The sequence below is a fragment of the Branchiostoma floridae genome, chromosome 10 (assembly GCF_000003815.2).
Source record: "Branchiostoma floridae strain S238N-H82 chromosome 10, Bfl_VNyyK, whole genome shotgun sequence".
Classification (NCBI taxonomy): domain Eukaryota; kingdom Metazoa; phylum Chordata; class Leptocardii; order Amphioxiformes; family Branchiostomatidae; genus Branchiostoma; species Branchiostoma floridae.
In genome coordinates this window covers 4,535,960-4,559,055 of record NC_049988.1, presented here as the reverse complement: position 1 = coordinate 4,559,055, position 23,096 = coordinate 4,535,960, and the positions used below count along the sequence as shown (strand labels likewise).

Genomic DNA, 23,096 nt, shown 5'->3' with positions numbered 1-23,096 from the left:
AAAAACTCAAGTAATATGCACTTACCCTCATTCCCATAGGTGACATGTTCTCTGGCTATGGAAGAAAAAAGAACATTTATCGTAAGCTTCCACTCACTATAATTGTGCATGTGGAAAAATACACATTTTTGTATATATCTTATGGCATCATATAACATGTAGTGCTTCATACATATTTGTGAAGAAGACCTTGATCAAGAATGCCAGATACTTATTATAGACAGGACATATTTTTTCTACGACGAGTTTTGCTTCCCTACATTTATCTCAGAATTCGTCTTCTTCTTTTCGTTTACGAGGCTACCATCTTCAACTTCCTGAAGATTCCGACTGTAGGTTTGATCCACATCAGACTTTTTTTAACTGTTGTGGGTATTTTTCTTTAATGACATTGTGCATAAGGTGTGGCCGAGTCTCCTCAAACATGGGACCTACATTTAACAACCTATCCGAGGGACGTCCCTAGCTCAAGTTGTGTGAAGTGTATTTCCAAAGGGCACAAGATAGCAGGTTATGAATCAGGGTTGTAGCCAGCACCCGTCCTTCCGTCCTTTGACAGAATTTTGCAACTGGGGACGGAAATTTTTTGGGCCCATTCTGTCCTCTGTGAGCAAAATTTAACCTTGAAAATGAAGGAAATGGTGTTTCAGAGGGTCTAGATTTCAAAATTTTCCTTGAGACCATGCCCCTGGACCCCCTAGGATCGTTGCGCCAAAGCAATTCGAAATCGAGGGGACGGAAAATGATTTTGGGCTGGCTACAACCCTGTTATGAATTTAGGGCCTCTTGGGTTCTGGACTTAACCTTGCCCACAAAGAAAACATACTTTTAGCTGGGATTTCATTATAGGGACTGCCAATTCCTTGGTGAGTTGCGGTGACCATTGTAGGGGTGCCCAGGGGCATCCACCTTCCATGGTGCAGAGCTTTTGAGAATTTTAAGTTAAAATGGTGCATTCCAAGGTGTCCTGAGAGGCAACATTACTGTCAGAGAGGTCAGAGTAGAAGACTGTGACCACAAATGACGTAGTGGCATCCCTCAGGTCAATCAGAATTTCATGCTTGTCAGAGGATCTGCTCCCCAAATTAAGGGCGTTTAGTGCGTCCAATTTCTTGTAATAAGAAAAGAGCATTCAGATGAAGCCATGACGCATGCCTGGCTAAAAGCCGGCTTGGGGCCACATAAGGCACCCCCCTATCTCTAAGAGTTTTGTTTCCCTATGTCTCCTACCTGTCGTGAGATGACAGCTACCTTCTGTAGATGTAGCTGTGTCTAACCTAATGATATTTCCCAACCAATGCCCAACCTGGTAGTTTTAACAGTTACAGTATCAGTACTTCCAGGGACAACACAAGGCATTCTCCGCTCCTATCTCTACGAGTTTTGTTTCCCTATGTCTCCTACCCGTCGTGAGATGACAGCCCCTTCTGTAGGTGTCTAACCTTATTATATTTCCCAACCAATGCCCAACCTGGTAGTTTTAACAGTTACAGTATCAGTACTTCCAGGGACAACACAAGGCATTCTCCGCTCCTATCTCTACGAGTTTTGTTTCCCTATGTCTCCTACCCGTCGTGAGATGACAGCCCCTTCTGTAGGTGTCTAACCTTATTATATTTCCCAACCAATGCCCAACCTGGTAGTTTTAACAGTTACAGTATCAGTACTTCCAGGGACAACACAAGGCATTCTCCTATCCTATCCCTACGAGTTTTGTTTCCCTATGTTTCCTACCCGTCGTGAGATGACAGCTACCGGTACCTTCTGTAGGTGCAGCTGTGTCTAACCTAATTATATTTCCCAACCAATGCCCAATCAGGTAGTTTTAACAGTTACAGTATCAGTACTTCCAGTAACAACACAAGGCATTCTCCGCTCCTATCTCTACAAGTTTTGTTTCCCTATGTCTCCTACCCGTCGTGAGATGACAGCTACTTTCTGTACGTGCAGTTGTGTCTGGGTTCTGGGCCTTGACACAAAGCGTCCCGCCTTGCCCATAAAGAAAACGTACTTTGCTAAACATAAGGCACTGTCCTATATCTCTAAGATTTTTGTTTCCCTATGTCTCCTACCCGTCGTGAGATGACAGCTACCTTCTGTAGGTGCAGCTGTGTCTGCAGCTCGCTCTGGTGCTGTCTGGCCAGGTCCTCCTCCTGCTGACGGAAGTGTTGCCGTAGCAACTCCAGCTGGAGCGAAAACAAACAGACCGAATTTACCTCATTGGTCGACAACAACACAACTGTGGAAAGTACAACCAATCCTGAATGTCCATTAACAAATCAGACCAATACCCTGGCAAAAATTGGTGTGTAATACAGCCATAATGCTAAAGATTTTGAAAAACTGTAGTAGTGCAGCATTGGTGCCAACTGCCACGGTAATTTCTGAGTTATCACAATTTACTGTTAAGCCCAGCAAAGCCTGCAGCATTGGTGCCAGACTGTGGTAGCATTAGTGATAAAGTGCCATACAAGTCAAGTAGTCCAACATCAATGCAGCACCAATCCAGCATTACCAAATTCTTTCGCAACGGTTATTCAACAACAGAAAATGCACCAATCGTGACTGTCCATAGAAATCAGCAGTTAAGCCAATTAGACAGTGCGTTATAGACAGTGTTTCTGATACCTTTTTTGACTGATTGCTGATAACAGTCGTGCCCATATAAGGCTATGTGATAAGGCTATACTGAAGTGACTGGTCGTCCTAATATGATTTAAGCAGTTTATGCATATTTTCTTGCATGTAGCATCTACATGTAAATGTATCATCTAGGACTCTTCAAAGACTGTAGATGCAAACACAGTGAATGATGATGATCTAAATGTTTGTTTTTTTTCATAAGCGTAATGTGGATGTAAATAGAGACGAGTATTTACATGAAAATTGTATTTGAAAACATCATACTTCATAGTGAGATTGACCAATGTGTTCGAAGCATTGCCAATTCACAAGATTTTAGACAAAGGCAGCTATAGCAGCTGATAAAACCATGCCACTTGGCTGAAAAAAAGTCAGTTATACGTATTTATAATGGCAATATGGTTACCATACTAGGAAAACCCCCAACTTTGGAAATCATTAGCATAATGCTGGAATTACTATAGGATGGCACAGCGCCACTGTTACATTGGTCAGGAATATCCCTTAGGATATATGAAGAATTGTGCATGTGCATGTACCAATTTCCTTGAAAATAGAATATTTCACAATTCAAACAGACTATAAAACTGTGCAAAAATGGACCCTGATCAAACTTCAACAGGGTACATTAAAGTAATTTAAAACATCATTAAAATAATAAACATCACCTAAATCTTGTTAAATAAAAAGTTGAAATTTCACAATCATCTCTGAAATCCTAACAAATTCTATTTTACACTAATTACAGGCATTCCGCATACATGTAGAGTAAGCTGTCATAATTCATATATTTATTTTATGTAAGAACTCATGTCTGACAGTTAATTGCAATGGAATACATGGATACAAATATGATATAACTATAAAAAGGAGCCAGTTGCCTCTTATTAATGAAGAATTACACAATTCCTTGCGTAGCTTTTGTTAGTAAGTGTATTAGGTCAACAAGGGAGTGTAGCCAAGGGAACAAAATTAATACATGTACACTGAAATATGAATGACTATACAAAACAATAGAGGTGGGTACCAGTAACGTGTACCAGTACAAAACCGTTTTTTCTTATTGGACAATTCCGAAAAAAACGGACTTGAAAAAGTTGGTGGACCGGATGTTGGACCAATTGAAAAATGAATAGATTACTGTAAATGCATTTAAGTTCGCGGGGATATAATTTCGCGGTAGCGGGAAAAAGGACTTTTCGCGGTGGTTTTAATTTCGAGGTAACACCTTAGACTGCTGTCTAATATCATTATAGAAAAATGTTGGCGGTGGTTTTAAGATCGCGGTGAAGTGGTCACCGCGAAATCCGCGAACATTAATCCACCGCGAACATTTCTGCATTTACAGTATATGATCAGGCATTGACACGATTTGGGCCTTACCGGTCGAAGAAAATAACAAGAGCGAAGGAGAGTAGAGTCTTTAGTCATTTCTACCAAGTTTCACAGTTAATCGTACAGAGGCAGTTAGCCTTGATTTTGAATGCCCGTGGGAGTCAAATACTACACCAAATGGATTTCCTTGTAGCGAAATGTACCATTGTTTTGAGTATCGTCCAATCACAAGTTCTTACGTACTGAATCAGGCACAGGTCCGGACCTGGACCTGATCCTCTGGACCTGAACCAGACCTGGACCTAAAATTTCTGTACCGGTACCCACCCCTACAAAACAATATAGAAAGAAAGTGAGCAACACAACTATAGAAAAACTGCATGAAGACTTACTTTAAGCCCCAACCCATAGCAGTTCTGTCGAGGTTAAAGAAAATACGTTTAAGCTTTACCAAGTCAGAAAGAACTTTAATTTGTCGACCAATAATCATACATTCAGCATTTGATAATTGAAATAAATTAAGTCTTACAGAAAATAACAAAGTGTGTGTCAAATTCTGGGAGTCTTATATCCAAGAGATTTTCCGTCACATCTAAATTGAACAATTAAAATTTTCAAATGTCTTAAAAATTCAAGTGAATATTGTTCATGATATTATCAATAATTGTCCGTGGAAACAGCAACTTGTATAATATACCGTCATAACATTTGGATGAGAAATGATTTGAAAAATCTCTAGATGTACGGAGTTTCCAGAATTTGACATTTTCTGCTATACCTTCTGTAGGTGCAGGTGTTGCTGCAGTTCCGCCTGATGTTGCCGGGCGAGCTGCTCCTCCTGTTGTCTGAAGTGCTGGTGCAGGAGCTCTCGCTGTAGAGCCTGTTGCTGCTTGATGTAGTTCAAACGGTCTTCGACCTCGCCTCCCGCGCTACCCTGCTGCTCGCGCCCGTCGATCACCATCCCCTCGGGAATGATCCGCGGCCCGGGCTCCCCTGTCGGAGCCATAAAACGAACATTTGACCCTTTGTAGAGGGGAGGGGGTGGGGGGGTCAAATGAACGAAAAACATGCAATTAGTATTGAACAAAAAATATCATGATGAGACATGCATTATTTATTTAGATCAAACAATACAAAACTAAGGAAAATCAAAGGTTATTACCCACAACATGCCAGAGGTTATAATATAATCTCAATTATTTGTCTAAATTCTTCAGATACAAAGACAACACACATGCAATATACATGTAAGGCTGGTTCACCTTTATCCGAGGGTGACCTATATCCGTTGTTTGTAAAAAAAAAGCGTATGTAGGGATATGAAGTTGACGGACGATTTCAAATCGAAACATTTTGAAATTGTTGCAAATTTGAAACCACTGTCCGCAGACTTAATACTCCTAAAAGTGCTGTTTGTAAAGACAATGGATAAAGGTCATCCCGCGGATAAAGGTGAACTAGCATTAATTACAAGCCAATATTAGAAATATAAAAGCATTTTAAAATATGAAAATACTTAAAAAATAATAAAATTTCTTTTGTTACCCGTGTCATGGACCCCTATAGCAGTATGATCAAATATTGGCATTGCTACAACTACAGTAGAAGCCAGTTAATTGCACACCGGATAATCACACACTTCTGTTAATTGCATGAAATCCCCCAATTCCACGGTGGTGTGGTCCAGCAAAATAACTTTGCTTTATTGTACCATTTGGATAATTGCACGAAATACACTGGCAAATGGGGTGTGCAATTAAACGGCTTCCAAGTTGTACTACTACATGTATATGAACAAAGCTAAATGACTTTTAAAACTAAGGAGAATTACTTCAAGACAGTGTCAAAACAAATAGCGAACTGTTGAAACAAACATTCTGCTTTTGCTTTTCTACTTACATCTTTGATTTATCGATTAATTCAAAATATATGGATAGAAAAATACCCTACCTGGATGTTCGGGCCCCTCCATTCTACCAGGTCAGCCAAGAGCTTGCCGTCTCTCGTCTTATTTGTTTAACAAGCCAGCGTATTGGCGTATATCTTCTTCAAACTGCGGAAAGTCTGCCAGTTTCAGTCCAGGCCTGCTAGCGTGCACACGACAGCTGGGTTTCACACGTTTCTTCAAACCGTAACAAAACGGTTGCTCCAGTTTTGCTAACTACTCCGAGAACGGTTGGCACGCGATGTCCAGTTCGGCTTTGCTAACTATCGTTCACGTTGAAGGAATGCCGCAGTAAAGTCCGCTAACTACCACAGGTGAGGTAAGCTAGCTACAGCAAGGTCCAGTCTTTTGCGTCCGGGTCTCCTTGGAAATGTTGCAGAATAATTCTCACGTGGATTCAAGCGGGACAAAGGTCCAACAAGATGACGGCAGGATCTCTTCCTACAGAAAAAAGCAACACAAGAACAAACAAACCGTGAGACAAGGAAAAATAAGCACTGTGGCAAAGTCAGTGGTAGCTGCCAAGTTCTTGTACCTAAAATTTAGTGCTAGTACCTATAACTCACAGTAGCTATATATGTACATTTGTATACTGTACATTTCAGTCATACATTTGATAGGCCTTAAGGCAGTTTATCGGTTATGACAAAAATGCTCTGGGCTTTTCGTTTTTACAAATTCATTATCAAAATTATCAAAGGAAAAAAATAGTGGCCTTTTATGTTATCAACTGGGCTGTCTTGAAAATTGACTTTTAAAACTTGGTTATGTTTGGTTAAAGCTTGGATACATCAACTGGTTGTGTTTAATGTTTTTGTAATAATTGTTGACAAATATCCTTTTCTTTACTTTGGGTGCTTTTTGGTGCATTTGTGTTTTTCTGATGCACAAGTAGTATAACATCATCAATCAATAGTGTTTTCAGAAAAACACTGCTGTTTGGTAAAAATTGGGCACAATTTTTGAAGTGAATCTTTGCAACAATGTTTATCACACAATTTACAAAGCTGTACAAAAATCAGACTTTTTCATGTACCACTTGAAATCTGTTGACACTTGAAGACAATGAAAATGTACTGATGATATTGTACCAGTTACTATATATAATCAAAGGTAACATAACAAATACAACAAATCATTGATTTAATTCAAGGGTCATCTAGGATGTGTATCTTTGGATGTGTATTGATGAATTCTGGGAAGGTAAAAAAAGGTACTGATAGAGCAGGGCTCGAAATACTGGGTGCATGTGAACCCAGGTGCACCCAAAATTGGAGCTGTGCACCCAATTTTTTTCTGTGGGTGCACAGGATGCACCCAAATATTTTCCTAGGTTTATGTATGTAAGATATCAAAGTATACTAGTAACCAGGGCTCTAGCCAGCGTCCGTTTTTCCTTCAATTGACAGAAATGTGCTGCGTCTGACAGAAAAATTTTAAAACCAATCCGTCAACCTTGACGGACAAAAATCCTTGGTGGAAGCTACAGGCGGCTTGGGGACGCCGTCCACGGCCGTAAAAGCCACACACTGTTTGTTTTGCTATTGTTATGATTGTTGACAATGTGTGTCGGCGCCCTTTCCCATACGATAATCTCATTAAAACCCGTTTTTCAAGGTCTCAGTTCAGTCCTTCTAATTAATTTTCGCGGTTTTCTCGACGATTGTAATTGGCTGACGGAAAAAGATTTCGAGCTGGCTAAAGCCCTGCTAGTAAACAACATATTCTTGACATCTAAGTTAGAAAGATGATGGAAATGTCTGTCATGGTACTTTAGAATTTGATAGCTTGTAACTATGTTTTATAATTATGTTATTACTTATATTTTAGTGGTGCACCCAAAAATTTTTTGGTGCACCCAGTTTTTTAAAGCTGGGTGCACTAGTGCACCTAATCCCAAAAATGAATTTCGAGCCCTGTAGAGGTTCCGCTGACAAACGGCGATTTAGGGCACCGTAGCTGTATTTCTTTTCACTTGAAATTGCCAGCAATCAAGACTGCGTAAATTGATCTACATTTGAGTGGACATACATGTAATCAACCTCCCTTATGGAATAACAACACTACTGCCTTCCCAGAAAACTCCCTCCCGTCTTCCAAGACAGGAAGGTGATTTTTCTTCCGGTACGCAACAAAGGGAAGCTGACGTTAATATGTTTGATCTATGCATGGCTGATGGGTCAAAGGGACACACTTTCAACAAGGGGCTTCTGAACTGAAGAACCTCCTATACAAAATGCTGCATGTTTGTGCCTTGTTCAAACATAACAGTCACATCACTCAAGGTGCCCTCTTACTGCACTTGCGTCAAGCTTGCGTCACTGTTTGGTTATTTTCTCTGATTTCTTATAATTTAGATATTGCGTAGTACGTAAAAGTATGACTTAGAAGACGACATAATACCCTAAGAAAACTTGTTCTTTATCTCTGAAATTCGTTGAGTATTTTTCAGTGCAGTGACGCAACTGCAGTGAGAGTGCATCTTTAGACGTAATTGACTGTTTTGTTGGACCAAAATTTATCCAATCTGGACTACCAACATTTTTTTAGGGGGGGGGGAGGGTCTACAAAGTACAAATCGACTCTATATGGCTGACGTCAGAGTTCGGTTGCGGAGTTGAGGCTCCAAAGTGAGAATGCAATCATATTGCCACTAAAAATCCTTGAAACTCCTTATTTTTCTTAAAAGATTTTAATGTAATCTAAAGGGTTTTGTTCATGTAAGGACAGATTTGAGTTATTGGTGCCTGCAGATAGATATGGAAAAAAAAAACTCCAGGGGTCAAAGGTGAGGTTTCTTTCATAAAGAGAGCTTTTCCTGGATTTTTTAGAAGATTGAACCCCGTTTCTTTGAATGGTTACAAAGTAGACCCATGTGATTTTCTTGTGGAGAAGAATTTTTAGGATTGAAATATGGGTACCTTTATAAAGCCTTGTTTCAGTTCTAACTTAAACATGCTTTCCTATTGACAGCCCCATAACATTTGACCACTGTCACATTTACCTGAGAACTTTTCTCTAAAAAATGAAGTAGCGGTCGAAAGGACATTGGCCACACTCGGACAAAAATGTCCGTTAGACTTCCCAGACTTGTTGTCCTGCCATGTTACGCAGATTTTACGTTACAACTAGGTCAGTTTCTTGACCCAATTGAAGATAATTGAACAGTTTTATAAACAAAGGAATCGAGGTCAGACAGTAGAGACCTATTACTTAGCCAACTTTTCAAAAGCAGACAAAAAAATGATCTTATAAAATTACAATAATACCATCTTTACCATAGAATGTTACTGTAACAATATTTGACCCTATACAATGTCTATCGAGCTACTTGTGCCGAGGATTATAATTTCGCCACTGATCAAAACAACAACAAAATAAACAAATGATTAATGAATACATTATTTTCTACATGTTTCTTGTATCATAATGCAATCAACTTCTTTTCATTTACAGATCAAAAAAGACATGGATTTAATATATTTTAGCATTTAAAAGTTCTTTGGATCCGTGTAATCTTGCCACAAACAAATTTGCCCCAGTCAAAAATCATGACCTCCTGTGCTGTAGTACAGTCGTGCCCCCAAGCAAAATCGCTCCCACAGTGTTATCAGTAACTTCCCACCTTAGAGAGACCTAAATGCCAACCTTGAGTACCTTTCAGAATATCCTTGGACGAGATAAAGGATCGGACATGAAAACCTAATTTTAGCCCGGACAAGGCATGGTAATTGCACGAGTATCGCACAAACAGAGCTTTCGCAAGTCCCTGAGGCTACAAGTACATAATCATCAGTGTGGTGACGTCAGCTAGAATAGCCACAGGGTAATAACAGAAGATAACGGATTGTTACACATTGTAAAAAGGGGAGAGAGGTCAAATACATGACGACAATTTAACGTAGGATAACATACGTATTTGGGGCAAGGGGATTTATAAAAAGATCAAGCAAGGGAAAATATCTCAAAGCAATTGTCTTATAAACAAAATCTGACAGACTTGTTGAGCGAAGAACAGTTATTTTTCTAATAAATATGAATTGTTTACAAAGAAAATCTTACCTACCCTCAGGCAAAAATAAGCAGGAATGTTTTAGCAGGACAAAAAATGGTGCCTATCTTTTTCTTCTTGTGAACATTTCGTTTGAAGGTTCACTATCTTCTAATAAAATGTCCGTGAATGTTTTTATTTTTTTCATGAGCAAAGTCTTGCTTTTTTTCCTGATTATTCATCAAACATTATTCTCTACAATGGACCTTTTGTGATCTACTCCTAATTTGTCTAATTAGCACGGCAATGATTAATGAACCTGTCAAAGAGACCGGAAACCAACTGTGTACCTGTTGCTCCATGTCACAAAAAATAAACACAAAATCCACTGTTATGAAAACTTCCTTTGTGTTAACTAGTCAAACCTGCCCAAGACGACCACCCGGGGGACCAGAAAAAAGCGGTCGATTTGGACAAGTGGTCGCTGAGAAGAGTATCGACTTAAAAAGATTGCCCGATGCAAAGTATAAATGGTTGCCATTGTGTTTAATGGCAAATAGCAAGCACACTGCACGCCCGCAAAAAAGCGAGGTCTTTAATGTCAGATACAACACGCACACTGTAAACTGTAAATTTAACCCCAAAATCCTACGCAAACTGGCCGATTTCGGCACAAAATTGTGCTAATTATCATCAAAAATCGATGAAAACCTCAATTTTGAAAATGATGCGGTCGTTATAGGTTGCAATTTGGGCCGGTCGCGGTGGCCAGGTGGTCGTTGAGAAAAGGTCGCTTAATGCTTACGTCAATGGGAAAATAAATCGGGACCGGGAAAAAGCTGTCGAAATGGCCAGGTGGTCGCTGAGAAGAGGTGGTCGCTCGGGCAGGTTTGACTGTACATGTAAGAAAGGCAATGAAAATAGGGATACTGACTATAACTACACTACGTCTGTCAAAATCTGAACTTATTTGCAGAGAAATTTCTTTAATTATAAACCAGACAAAAATACCCACAACAAATAAAATTTGTATACAAAAAGATTTCTTCATGATAACTAGTCTACACATAAGGCCACACCAATTTAATTTCTTGGTTCACGGATTTTTTCATAAAAAATATGGAGCGAGAGGGCGAAATAAAAATAAAAATAAAAATTGTAAAATGGTTGGGGTAAAGGTAACGGCTAATCCAAAACATAAAGAAAAAAAGTTTTCAGCTTGAAAAAAGTACAAAAACACTATTTTTGTACAGTAACAGCACCTGTACCCACACTTTAAGGAGCTTATGATATAATGGCCAATTTGCTACACCAGAAAGTTGGTGAATGGTTTCATTAATGGTGAAAATTTGCTGAGTGGTAATTTTTATTTTTATTTTTTTTCCCAAAAAATAGGAGCGAGCGAATCCGTGAACCAAGAAATTAAATCGGTGTGGCCTAAGAAAGGCAATTAAAATAGGGATAACATCTACATTCTGTGAAAATCTGAAGTTCTAAGATTATTTGCATGAGAGGAATTTCTTTGATTACAACATAAAAAAATATACACAACAAATAAGAATTGAAATTGCAGAAAATTGTGGAATCCCTAAGAAGAAAACCACAGCAACAGGTGAAATATCTAGTTACCTTCAGACATATTCAAATTTAAAAGTCCTGATGAGGTAGAAAACGTAGCCGCTTCAGAGTAGCTGTAACAGGTTCAAACTCAACCTTAGTTTGTACGACGTAAGAACAAACCATCCTACCTATAGTAAACCGCACAATTCAAAAGCAAGGTTAGCAACCTCGGCGGAATAAAGCCCTTTTCCTTTGTGTCAACAAATGACGTCACACTACGCCCACATTCTGTTGTGGGGATTTTCCTCGATTCACTGGCAGTAGAGAATTTCTGTCTCGCAACATACAACAAGTGCACAGCCTCCATTCCTAATGCGTTAGAACCAAAGCGTTCAATTTCAATGGACGCATGTATTTGTATTTAGTAAGCAAACGTAAGCAGATATCCCAACCGCCGCCACACCTAAACCAGAGGTGTATACTTTGACCTGCAGGCCATGTTCACGTATAAGGATACAGTATTCAAAACAGCACAAAAAGTGGCAAGCAAAGATCTCAACAATTTAACTCAATCAACGAATCAACCAATCAGAAACCTACCAGTGTTACCATGAAGGGATGTCTATGGAAGCCAGACCACATGGCATGTAAGTTACGTACCTACACCAACCTGTGCAGGGGTCATATGGGTCAACAACCTTCAATGCCCCCTGTTGGCATTTAATGGATCACATATCAGTAACCTGTTTTGACGTCACGCCATTGTTTAAACCAGGAAGCCCAGTTGAAACAGGTTTCATGCCGTGGTCGCCGTCAATGGAAGAAATTCGGGGCCATTGTGCGGTTAACCAACACGGGAAAGAAATACTTTAAAATTTGTTTATTATGTAATGCAGACAAACTGCAATCTGTAAAGTGTACATATATAGGAGCTAGAAAAAGGGCAAATTCAATAGGGAAAACTTTACCAGCAAACATTTTTACGACTTTTTTGGGTCAGTCTTTCTATACGTTATATAACCTTGTATGGCTTACGTGTGTGACCTGTAGAACCTTCACCCCAAAACCGCTATCTCTCTTATCATCATTCTGATGCAACGCCCACAGCACGCCCTAGCAAAATATCAAATTCCAGATCTATAAAAAATTCACGAGAATCTCTGACTTGGCAGGTGAAATCTCTGCATTTCGGTCACCCATTTAAAAATTTGCCTGAATTTTCCAAGTACTTCACAACCAAATAACCTCAACCTTTCACCTTTTGTACTGACTCTTTGACTGTTCAAGTGTAATTACCCTCTGTGATTTGAATAACAATCAGGGATGGTACAACCAAATCATGCGTAAAATTTGCAAACTCATTTACAGCAAGATTTTGAATTCTCATGGCGGTAACCTGCAATTACATTCCGAGCCTCAGATATGGATCGACTTTTGGCAAAAAATCGAGATATGAGATTTTATCTAAGCATCCGCTGCGGCGTTTAAAGTCTAAAAATAGAACTGAAGTCATCTTTCGCAGCAGGCCCGTTGCACACCTGAGACAACAGACACACAGCGCTTCAACAAACACTGTCTGCACAGGTGACAATGGTAGAATGCCTGTCATTGTTTGAGCTATTCTTGGCATTTCAACACCCGCCTTTTAATCCTTTGGACACGGGTTGGGACAACAAACAATGCACTTTTGGACACACCTCTACATGTATATCTGTTCTTTGTGTATCAGTAGTACACTATACAAACATATACTGTACAGGTTGAATGTCTAGTGTACAGGTATTTCTAAAATTGTTTCAGTACAGAGAAACACAAATGGCAAGTCTCGGGTCCCCTAGCTTACGAACCCAATGTACTAACCACTAGACTAAAAGGTTAGGAACTGTTAAACTGGTCATCACCCTTGAACCCCACTGTTTGTGTTACAACAGGTCCAGATCTGAATGTCTATAGCCTACCTGTATGTTTCTTTTCAAAATCTAGCCATCTTGTTTTTTTTTACCCATCTTGTTTTGTTTATCTTCCCCTTTTTTTATTTGGAGTAAACAAATTATGTCATACATAAAATTTACTTGCTGTGGTCATGATGAAAACATTACTTTCACTATGCATGATGCATATACCAGTTTATAAATAAATATAATGTACATGTAGATAACATCAAATTATTGACAAGCATAAATATTTATGCATTGACGTGCTGGGTTACGAAATATTCAATCATACATACTTCAAAGAAGTGTAGAAAGGAGGTGATATTAATGAGTTTTCTTTTTTTGGTTGCAAATGGAGTGGCCCTCTGACAAAATGGTGATTTACACAACATTGACTGCTGTAAAAGTTTTTGCAGGGGTTTAATTTCAAGGTAAGGAGAAAATGGAGTTTTTTGGGCGTCTTTTAGGTTTTTTTAAATCTCGCGATAGCACTACTGCAAATACTGTATAGTAATGAAGTCAAATTGAAAACCGTGAAGATAAAACCATGTGCCATAAAAAAATCCATGGCATTCCTACAACACACGATGACTTCATACATATTTACATCAACTTCTAAAGCATTGAAAATTCCATGGCATTCATGAAACACTCAATATTTAACATTCATCACTCAAATATATTGCAATTTCCAGGACTGTATGTCTAAAGTTCTTACATGCAATAGACCCCTTCCAAATCATTGAAAATTCCATGGCATTCCTGGAACACTCAATGTTTAAATTTATCTCTCATCTTAATGCCGACAATTCCATGGCAATTCCAATCTCCAGGAACATGTCAAAACTTCATACATGCAATGGACTTCTTCCAAATCAATGTAAACTCCATGGCATTCCTGGAAAACTCAATGTCAAAACCTCATACATGCAATTTGGACCTCTTTTGAAGCACTGAAAATACCATGGCATTCCTGGCAAGCTCAATGTCAAAACTTCATACATGTACATGTACCACTTCTAAAGCACTGAAAATTCCATGGCATTCCTGAAACACAAAATATCTAAATAAACTTCGAATTCATGCATCAACCTCTTCTCAAGCACTGAAAATTCCATGGCATTCTTCAAGGAGGCTATGTCTAAACTTCATGATGTACCTCTCATATATAAGCACAGAAAATCTCATGGCATTCCTGAAACAATGACTTAAGCCCAAGGCCTTCAAGAAAAGGAAAAGACATCTGTTTTTCCTGACTTTCTTTGACCTCCCCTAATCCATTAATCCTTGCCAAAGATAGTGCATATTTTCCTTCTTCTAAAACCAAACAGATTTTTCCAGTGAGCTCTTTTTGTTTCAAATTAAAGCCAAGAATAGTAATCACATTTGTCAACATGCACACATTCCAAAGAAAGTATTAAGTTTCCGAATCAAGTCTTAAACGATAGTCAAAAAGAATCTTTAAGACCATATCACAGTATACTTACTTCCACATCTAACTTTTAACAAATGTGTACATAATAATTATCAATATTGTTAGCAAGAAAATACTACCTGAAGAAGATACAGCACTCAAATCCTTAAGACATGACTATAGAATCTTAAACCACGGCTGCCTCCTTTAAGGAAAAGCTGGAGTCCTTCAAGGAGCTCCTGGACCCCCACTAAGACCCGGCCAGGTCTTAGGAGTCAAAATATTACCGAGAACGTCTTGGGTATCCTAGCGATGAATGCTGGCATATGGGTGCTGGGACAAAACATGGCCGTTGTTGTCATACCAGTAGAGGACAGAAGCATTTGGCTGTAGGGCACAGGGGCGTATGGATCAACCAAGCCAAGTGTCAATAATGCTTACGTGTACAACTTTTCTGTAAGAAAACTTCTTGAAAAACAAGACAACATGACGAAGACTTAAAACTAAAAAGCACCTCTCAAATGTCTGTTGTTGTCATACCAACTTGGAGGATACAGACATTTGGCTGTAGGGCACAGGGATGTATGGATCAACCAAGCCAAGTGTCAATAATGCTTTCTATACACTGTCAGCTATTCTGTCAGAAAACTTCTTGAAAAACAAGACAACATGACAAAGACAACTCTAAAATGTCTGTTGTTGTCAACTTTGAGGACACAAGCATTTGGCTGTAGGGCACAGGGGCATATGGATCAACCATTTTTTTTTACCATTGAAGTGTCAATAATGCTTACGTATACAAATATTCTGTCAGAAAACTTCTTGAAAGACAAGACAAAATGACAAAGACAATATTATTCTAAAATGTCTGTTGTTGTCACCAACTTGGAGGATACAGGCATTTGGCTGTAGGGCACAGGGGCATATGGATCAACCATTTTTTTTTACCAAGTGTCAATAATGCTTACGTATACAAATATTCTGTCAGAAAACTTCTTGAAAGACAAGACAAAATGACAAAGACAATATTATTCTAAAATGTCTGTTGTTGTCACCAACTTTGAGGACACAAGCATTTGGCTGTAGGGCACAGGGGCATATGGATCAACCATTTTTTTTTACCAAGTGTCAATAATGCTTACGTATACAAATATTCTGTCAGAAAACTTCTTGAAAGACAAGACAAAATGACAAAGACAATATTATTCTAAAATGTCTGTTGTTGTCACCAACTTGGAGGATACAGGCATTTGGCTGTAGGGCACAGGGGCATATGGATCATCCAAACCAAGTGTCTGAATAATGCTTTCTATACGCTGTCAGCTATTTGTTCTGTCAGAAAACTTCTTGAAAGACAAGACAAAATGACGAAGACCCTTTTGTTGTCATACCAACTTGAAGGACAAAGACGTTTGGCCGTAGGGCACAGAGGTGTATATGAATCAACCAAACCAAGCGACAATAAAGTACTACACATTGGCTATTCAGTCAGAAGACTTCTTGAAAAAACAGGAAAGAATGGCAAAGACAATGTCATGGTACTTGTTTAAGAATTTGATAGCTTGTAACAAGGTTTTGCTATTAGGTTATTACTTAAATGTAAGTGGTGCACCCAAAATTTTTTTTGGTGCACCCAATCTTTTAATCTGGGTGCACCAGTGCACCTAATCCCAAAAATGAATTTCGAGCCCTGCATTTAGCAAACCTGATTTCGTGCTATTCACAAATACTAAAACGTGCAAAAGGTCATAAGGATTTTCATTTAATGAAGCATGATATTTGCAATCCAAGAAGTACATGTATCATATGAAATTAACCATGAATATTACGAATTATAACATACTAACAATCATCAAAATTGATTAATTTGAAAGCATCTACACGTACATTAACATAATAAATTTGTTAAATTGAACCAAAGGAAATGTTCTACGTACCATGATTTCAACCAGAAAAAAATATGAAAAATATAAATGTAAAAGAATTAGATATGCATCAAATTATTATAAAGACTTCAAACAATTAACCATGTATGGTGTTAATCATTTAAGAAAAGTAAATATCAATATATAGAGAGCAGATACATATATCATCATCAGAATACTAACGTAAACCCTTATCAATTCAAACATGGAAACGTAAGAAATCTCACCGATCTCTATTCCAGCTATTTTTATCAACAGTTTTAGGTACGATTTGGGCCATCGTAATCTTTTAAATATCAATATATAGAGCAGACACATATATTATCATCAGAATATTAACCCTTATCAATTCAAACATGGAAACAAAGTAAGAAATCTCAGTCACCAATATCTATTTCAGCTATTTTTAACAACAGCTTAAGATACAATTTGGGATACGGTAATCTTTTAAACGCACCTGTAAGCTCTTCCGTTGTGCTATTTCTGTTCAAGCTTACAGATGGCTTATAGCTATAAATAACAGGCAACCTACTGGAACAAATTGAGACATATTTGAACAACTCCTTTACATCTGTGCGATCAATACAAACGTAATCAATAGATGTAAAAGATAGGAAACGCTCCAGACAAAACGAAGGTGTCAATAGCCTGGATGCCAGACTGTTTCTAGGGCCTACACAGGCCAGCTCCTAAGCTACAAGAAAATTGGGCCCTAACAATCCTCAGTAGCCTGGATGCCAGACTATTTCCAGGGCCTACACAGGCCAACTGCTTGGCTCCAGGGCCAACATGCCCTAAAGAAATTTTGCCACAGACAATCCTCAGTAGCCTGGATGCCAGACTATTTCCAGGGGCCAGCTCCTTGGCTCCACGGCTAACATGCCCTAAAGAAATATTGCCCCAGACAATCCTCAGTAGCCTGGATGTCAGACTGTTCCCAGGGCCTACATAGGCCAACTGCTTGGCTCCAGGGCCAACATGCCCTAAAGAAATTTTGCCACAGACAATCCTCAGTGGCCTGGATGCTAGACTATTTCCAGGGCTTACAAAGGCCAGCTCCTTGGCTCTAGGGTCAACATATCCCCAAAGAAATTTTGCCCCAGACAATCCTCAGTAGCCTGGATGCCAGACTATTTCCAGGGCCTACATAGGCCAGCTCCTTGGCTCTAGGGTCAACATGCCTCTAACAAATTTTGCCACAGACAATCCTCAGTAGCCTGGATGCCAGACTATTTCCAGGGCCTACACGCAGCTAACTACATTTTGTACTTGGCTCCAGGGCCAACATGCCCCTTAGAAATTTTGACACAGACACCCCTCAGTTAGACTCAGGGCCTAACTCAGGGCCTGTGTAGCCCCGAGAAACAGTCTGGCAACCAGGCTAAGAAGTCAGATCTGAAGATGACTGTGGAAAAACAACAACTGATTCAGCGTGCAAAATACCCACTTGCACATTGCAACCCCTTTTTGCTTGGTGCAACTTACTTCTGAACTCAGGTTGCACAGGGTGCAACTTAGATTTTGAGCCTCAGAACTCGATTTTGTTGTCAATTTACCTGGAAGAAATAAATGGATAGAGGCAACTCTGTTTCATATCAGTCAAACATGTATGTATTGTACCTTTTTTTTCAGAAATCAGTGAATTGTACTAATTTGTAGGCGGTGCAACTTGAAATTCAGTTGTGCAACCTTGTTTTTGCACCAGGTTGCACACTATGCAACCTGGCTCAGAAAAGTATTTTGTACACTGCTGAATATACATTATTTCGCATGTAAATTTTCAAATCGCATGCAAAATTTTTATCAACATATCATTCTGTATGTAACCAAAAAAAGGATTTCGAGAACATTCGCTCCTTATACAAGTACATGTACACGAAATAAAATCACCCTCAAAGTTACCTACCAGATAATCTCAAAGACAACATCGACTCTTTTCTGGGCAGACCGTCATCAATACTTCAACAACCTCAAAACAACAAGTCATTAATACCAACCAAGATGCAATAATACAAGATAGAAACAAATTGCCAACATTGTAACAGCTGAAAAATACTTATGGTATCATCTTTTAAATAATAGAACACCGCGCCTAATCTTTTTTCCCTCGGAGCACTCTGTAACATTTGAGTCAGACGCATATTGAGTTACCAGTACATGATAAATGGCATAACAAAAACAAGACATTACCTTTGAAAAAAAAACGCCAGGCTGCCAAAGCAATCCGTTTTGTCAACGTTACGGGACGTACTATTTGCTGACAATATTCCTTCAACTGCCCTCGGTAAAAAGGTGGCAGTTATTTCACGGGAAGCAAAGAATAGCGGCCGCGGCACATATAGAAAGAGTAATATCCGGCACAATGCAATCTGAATTTCAAATGTAATACCGCTGCCAGCACATATCTCCTTACAGCTTTTCCCTCGCTGCTTGCGCAAATGCGGAGTCTAAAAATAGACCAAGCAATCTTTCCCTAATGCTTGTCCTTCAGTGATACCACCTGGGGTTGCTTCAGTGGCTCCTAGGAGGTTTTCGGGAGCTGCAGTACACCTTTTAGCTTTCATTTCGGACTGTCAAAGACAGTTTTCAAGAAAAGGGAGTCTTTTTAAGGGTTCAAACTGCGACATTTCATCACAGTGTTTATTTGGGAGGTCTCAGAAGCTTGAATCTTGCCACAAGATTTTTCAATGATTTATCATATGCAAACCACATTGTGTTATCACAATGCAGATGTTTGCTTTCGGTCCAATTAATATTTACTGGAACCGTTTCAATTATAGCATGGTACTCCATTTTCTATACATGTATTTACAGGAAAATTTAATGGTTTCGAAATTTAAGACAATTTTCTGAGTGTTCAACATTATTATGTTATAATAGAATACTTTTTAGCATATTAAAAGATATGTCTCCTTATCTTTTTCTCCACACAAAAAACTGTCCCCTGTATAAAGCATTTTCACCAAAAGGCAAGCAAACCAAATGTAGTACTGAGTTTCAGGCGGTGTTTTTTGACAACTTTGTTATCAAAACATACTTGATGTCAGTTACATGCACATTGATATAATAAGTCTTGATATTCTAAATCAAAAATGATTTAAATAAGTTTACAAAAATAAACCTTCTACTGAACAATAGTGCAGTAATACTAAAAGGAGACTGATCAGCAACATGACCAAATATGTGCACGAAATCACATCAGGCAATATTTGGGGACGAATCATACATCATTAAAGCCTTGCTGCCATTCAATGTTTTCCGATCAAAGATTCTATTTTTGCCGTCACTCTAGGAGGTCTTGCTTTCCGCTCAATCCAAGAAAACGTCTGTTCAAAGCCCAAACTCTACCACCTTTGATGGTAGGGCCGTGTTGATTCAATTACAACCAGGCTTTTAATAGCTAGGATTTTAAAATAGGGAGTCCAAACTTATTGGTGAGTCGCGGTAAGTAACTATTGTAGGGGGGGTCTGGGGGCATCCACCTTCCATGGTGCAGAGTTTTTGATGATTTTAAGTTAAAAAAGTGCATACTTATGTATCCCAAGAGGCAAAAATACTGTTCCAGAGGTCACAGTAGAAGACTGTGACCACAGATGACCTGGCAGCATCCCTGGTCAATCAGAATTTCATGCTTGTCAGACGATTTTCTCCTAGTGTGAGGGCGTCCAGGGGCATCAAATTTCTTGTTATTCTAAGAAAAGTGTGTAGGACACATGCCTGGCTAAATGCCTGAAATTTACAACAGTATAGGGATGACATCCTCTGGAAAACCAAAAACTATGAGCAGGTGAAAAAAAAAGTTTGTCAAAAAAACTGAAATGTCAGTGGTCAGGAAGGTTGAACAAGTGACTTAAAACACCGTATGGCGTATTGTAGCCTCCACCAGGCTCCACAGGTCGCTGGAAAAATAGTACAAATTTGCTAAATAGACAGAAAACCCACCACAGGAGTTGGTTGGCTGAGAAGTACAGTCAAACCTGTCTATAGCGGCCACTCAAGGGACCGGACAAATGTGGCCACTGTAGACAGGTGGCCTCTGTATAGAGGTGGCAACTTGTAGATAAAATACCCAAGGGACTGACAAAAAGTGGCCACTATGGACAGGTGGCCAATCTGTAGAGGTGGCCCCTAATACAGGTTTGACTGTACAGTTTGGGACCTTAGGTCAAACTGTTATAGATTATAATAAACAATTACAGACTCTTTTTTGTTCTTTCACATCTTCTTTCACATTGGGACTGACTTTGTATTCTAGGACATTAGAAGCCATTTGATACTTGTTTTGGATTTATCGCACATATCATTTTGCAGCTGCATTGTACAATTTTCAGTATACTCGAAAAGCTTTTGGGGGGGCAGAAACGGACAAAAATTGATGCACATGCGAACGTTATCCCTAAAATCGAATCAACTTACTCTCACCTCTCAAATAAACGTACCGGTACGTTTATTTTTTTCCGCCTCAAAATCCACCCGGTACGTCCTTATTTTAGACGGTACGTTTATTTTTTTTTCAAATTGGGGCTTTCTTTACTAACCAGGGACCCCAAAAATATTGAAAGTTTGGTATTTTCTGCCCATATTTCCGCTGTATTTTTGCTTAATATTCACTATTTTTCGGACGAGGCATCGCGGATTTCCCTGCCGCTAGCGCTATGACCCAAACATAACTAGGGATGCGTACCGGTACGCAGGACCAGTTCTGGACTTGCAAAAACGTTTTGGTTCAGGTCCAAAAATAGCGGAACACAAGTGATTCGGTACTGGACTCGTAAAAAAATATATCCTTTTCGTTTAAGACCATCTTTAACCTTCCAAAAATCTTGAAATGTTGCGCTGAACAAAGACGAAAACATCGAGGTCACATGCTACACACACAGTCGCTTACTTCCGTAAATTCTCTATCAAAACACAGAAATTAACCACCAACCAAACAAATTAAAAAGTTACCAATACTTTTCCACTATTTTTCACCCGTAGTCAACTTGTTTTAATGTTCCAGCAACGAAAAAATCATTCCAAAACAAAGCATAGCGTTCAATCGGCTCGAAAAGATCCGCCATGTTGGATTCATCAACTCACGCCGAATCTCGCGGTAATGCGCGAGAGAATCATATATTTTCTGCAGTACCCGTATTTCTCGATAGGGGGCAGTGTCTATGACCTTGGTTTCTGCAACATTGAAAATAGCACAAGTGGAGAATAAGGTATTCTAAGTTGGAATGTTTCTTCAAAATGTTATTTTGTAACAATGATTATAAAATAAACTTTTTTATTTCTTCAATTTTTATTTTCAGTCATTTTTTTTACTTTTATTTTAATCTTTGTTGATGGTGTGACACTCAGAAGTCAGATAAAGAAAATATGTGCAATAACATGGGAATTATTCTGTTCATTATTTATACAATTAACTGATATGGTAATAAAAAAAAAAAATAACTGATATGGTACTGAGTCATAAATAAATAAAAAGAGCCTACCTGCTTATCATCTTCTCTTGGACTGAAGTAGCATGGGCACAGTTTACATGTCAATTTGGTAATTTTCCGGGGGGTACTTTTATTCCAGGGGGTACTTTTATTAGATTTTGAAGATTTGTCCGGGGGGTACTTTTATTCCAGGGGGTACTTCTATTTGAGAGGTGAGAGTAGCCTAATACCGCATTAATGCCATAGTCTGTTTGAATAGAGCTAAAATTACCTCGGTGATTCACTTTAATGGCATGTATTTATGTTCGTACGTCACCTGTGCCCAATGTTGTTATGATGAAGGGACAAAAACAAATAAATCTGGCTATAATTAGAAATACAAACGAAACAGCCAACTAGATTTCCAATCTTGCTATAATGTACTTGGCTGACTGGCACTTTAAAAATATTATTGTATAAAAAATAAGTTCTTTTCTGATGAATGAATTTATAGAAAGAATCACACAGTCACAAAGATAGCCCAATCATATAGAACACTAGTATGACAAATTATTTCAGATGTGAAAATATGCCCACTAATACCTTTTATTTAGGATTTGGGGTTGTATCTTTGTGAATTTTTTGTCATTTTCCCCCCATACACTCACATTCAGTCACAATGACATAACGCTAATTCACCTTTATCCGTGGGGTGCCCTTTATCCGTTGTCTTTAAAAACAGCACATTTAGGAGTATTAACTCTGCTGACAGTGGTTTCAAATTTGCAATATTTTCAAAATGTTTCGATTTGAAACCACTGTCCGTCGACTTCATATCCCTAAATACGCTTTTTTTCTCTTACAAACAACGAATATAGGCTACCCTCGGATAAAGGTGAACCAGCGTTACAATGCGATGCACAAGTAAAATACAAATGTAC

General features: G+C 38.8%; 1 protein-coding gene across 6 annotated transcripts in view; it reads right to left on the bottom strand.

Moving 5' to 3' along the window:
- LOC118423788 (histone deacetylase 4-like) overlaps positions 1-23,096 on the bottom strand; it is an 88,518-nt gene that overhangs the window by 31,142 nt on the left and 34,280 nt on the right. For 2 of the 6 annotated variants that reach the window (XM_035832016.1, XM_035832020.1), the window contains exons 2-6: positions 5,929-6,364; positions 4,757-5,001; positions 4,371-4,394; positions 2,073-2,186; positions 26-55 (exon numbers count right to left, since the gene is read on the bottom strand). In XM_035832016.1, coding sequence (XP_035687909.1) covers positions 26-55; positions 2,073-2,186; positions 4,371-4,394; positions 4,757-5,001; positions 5,929-5,950 — 435 coding nt within the window. In that variant the 5' untranslated portion in view covers positions 5,951-6,364. The remainder of the gene's footprint in view (positions 1-25; positions 56-2,072; positions 2,187-4,370; positions 4,395-4,756; positions 5,002-5,928; positions 6,365-23,096) is intronic. The other 4 variants (XM_035832017.1, XM_035832019.1, XM_035832018.1 and 1 more) reach the window with 4 other exon arrangements.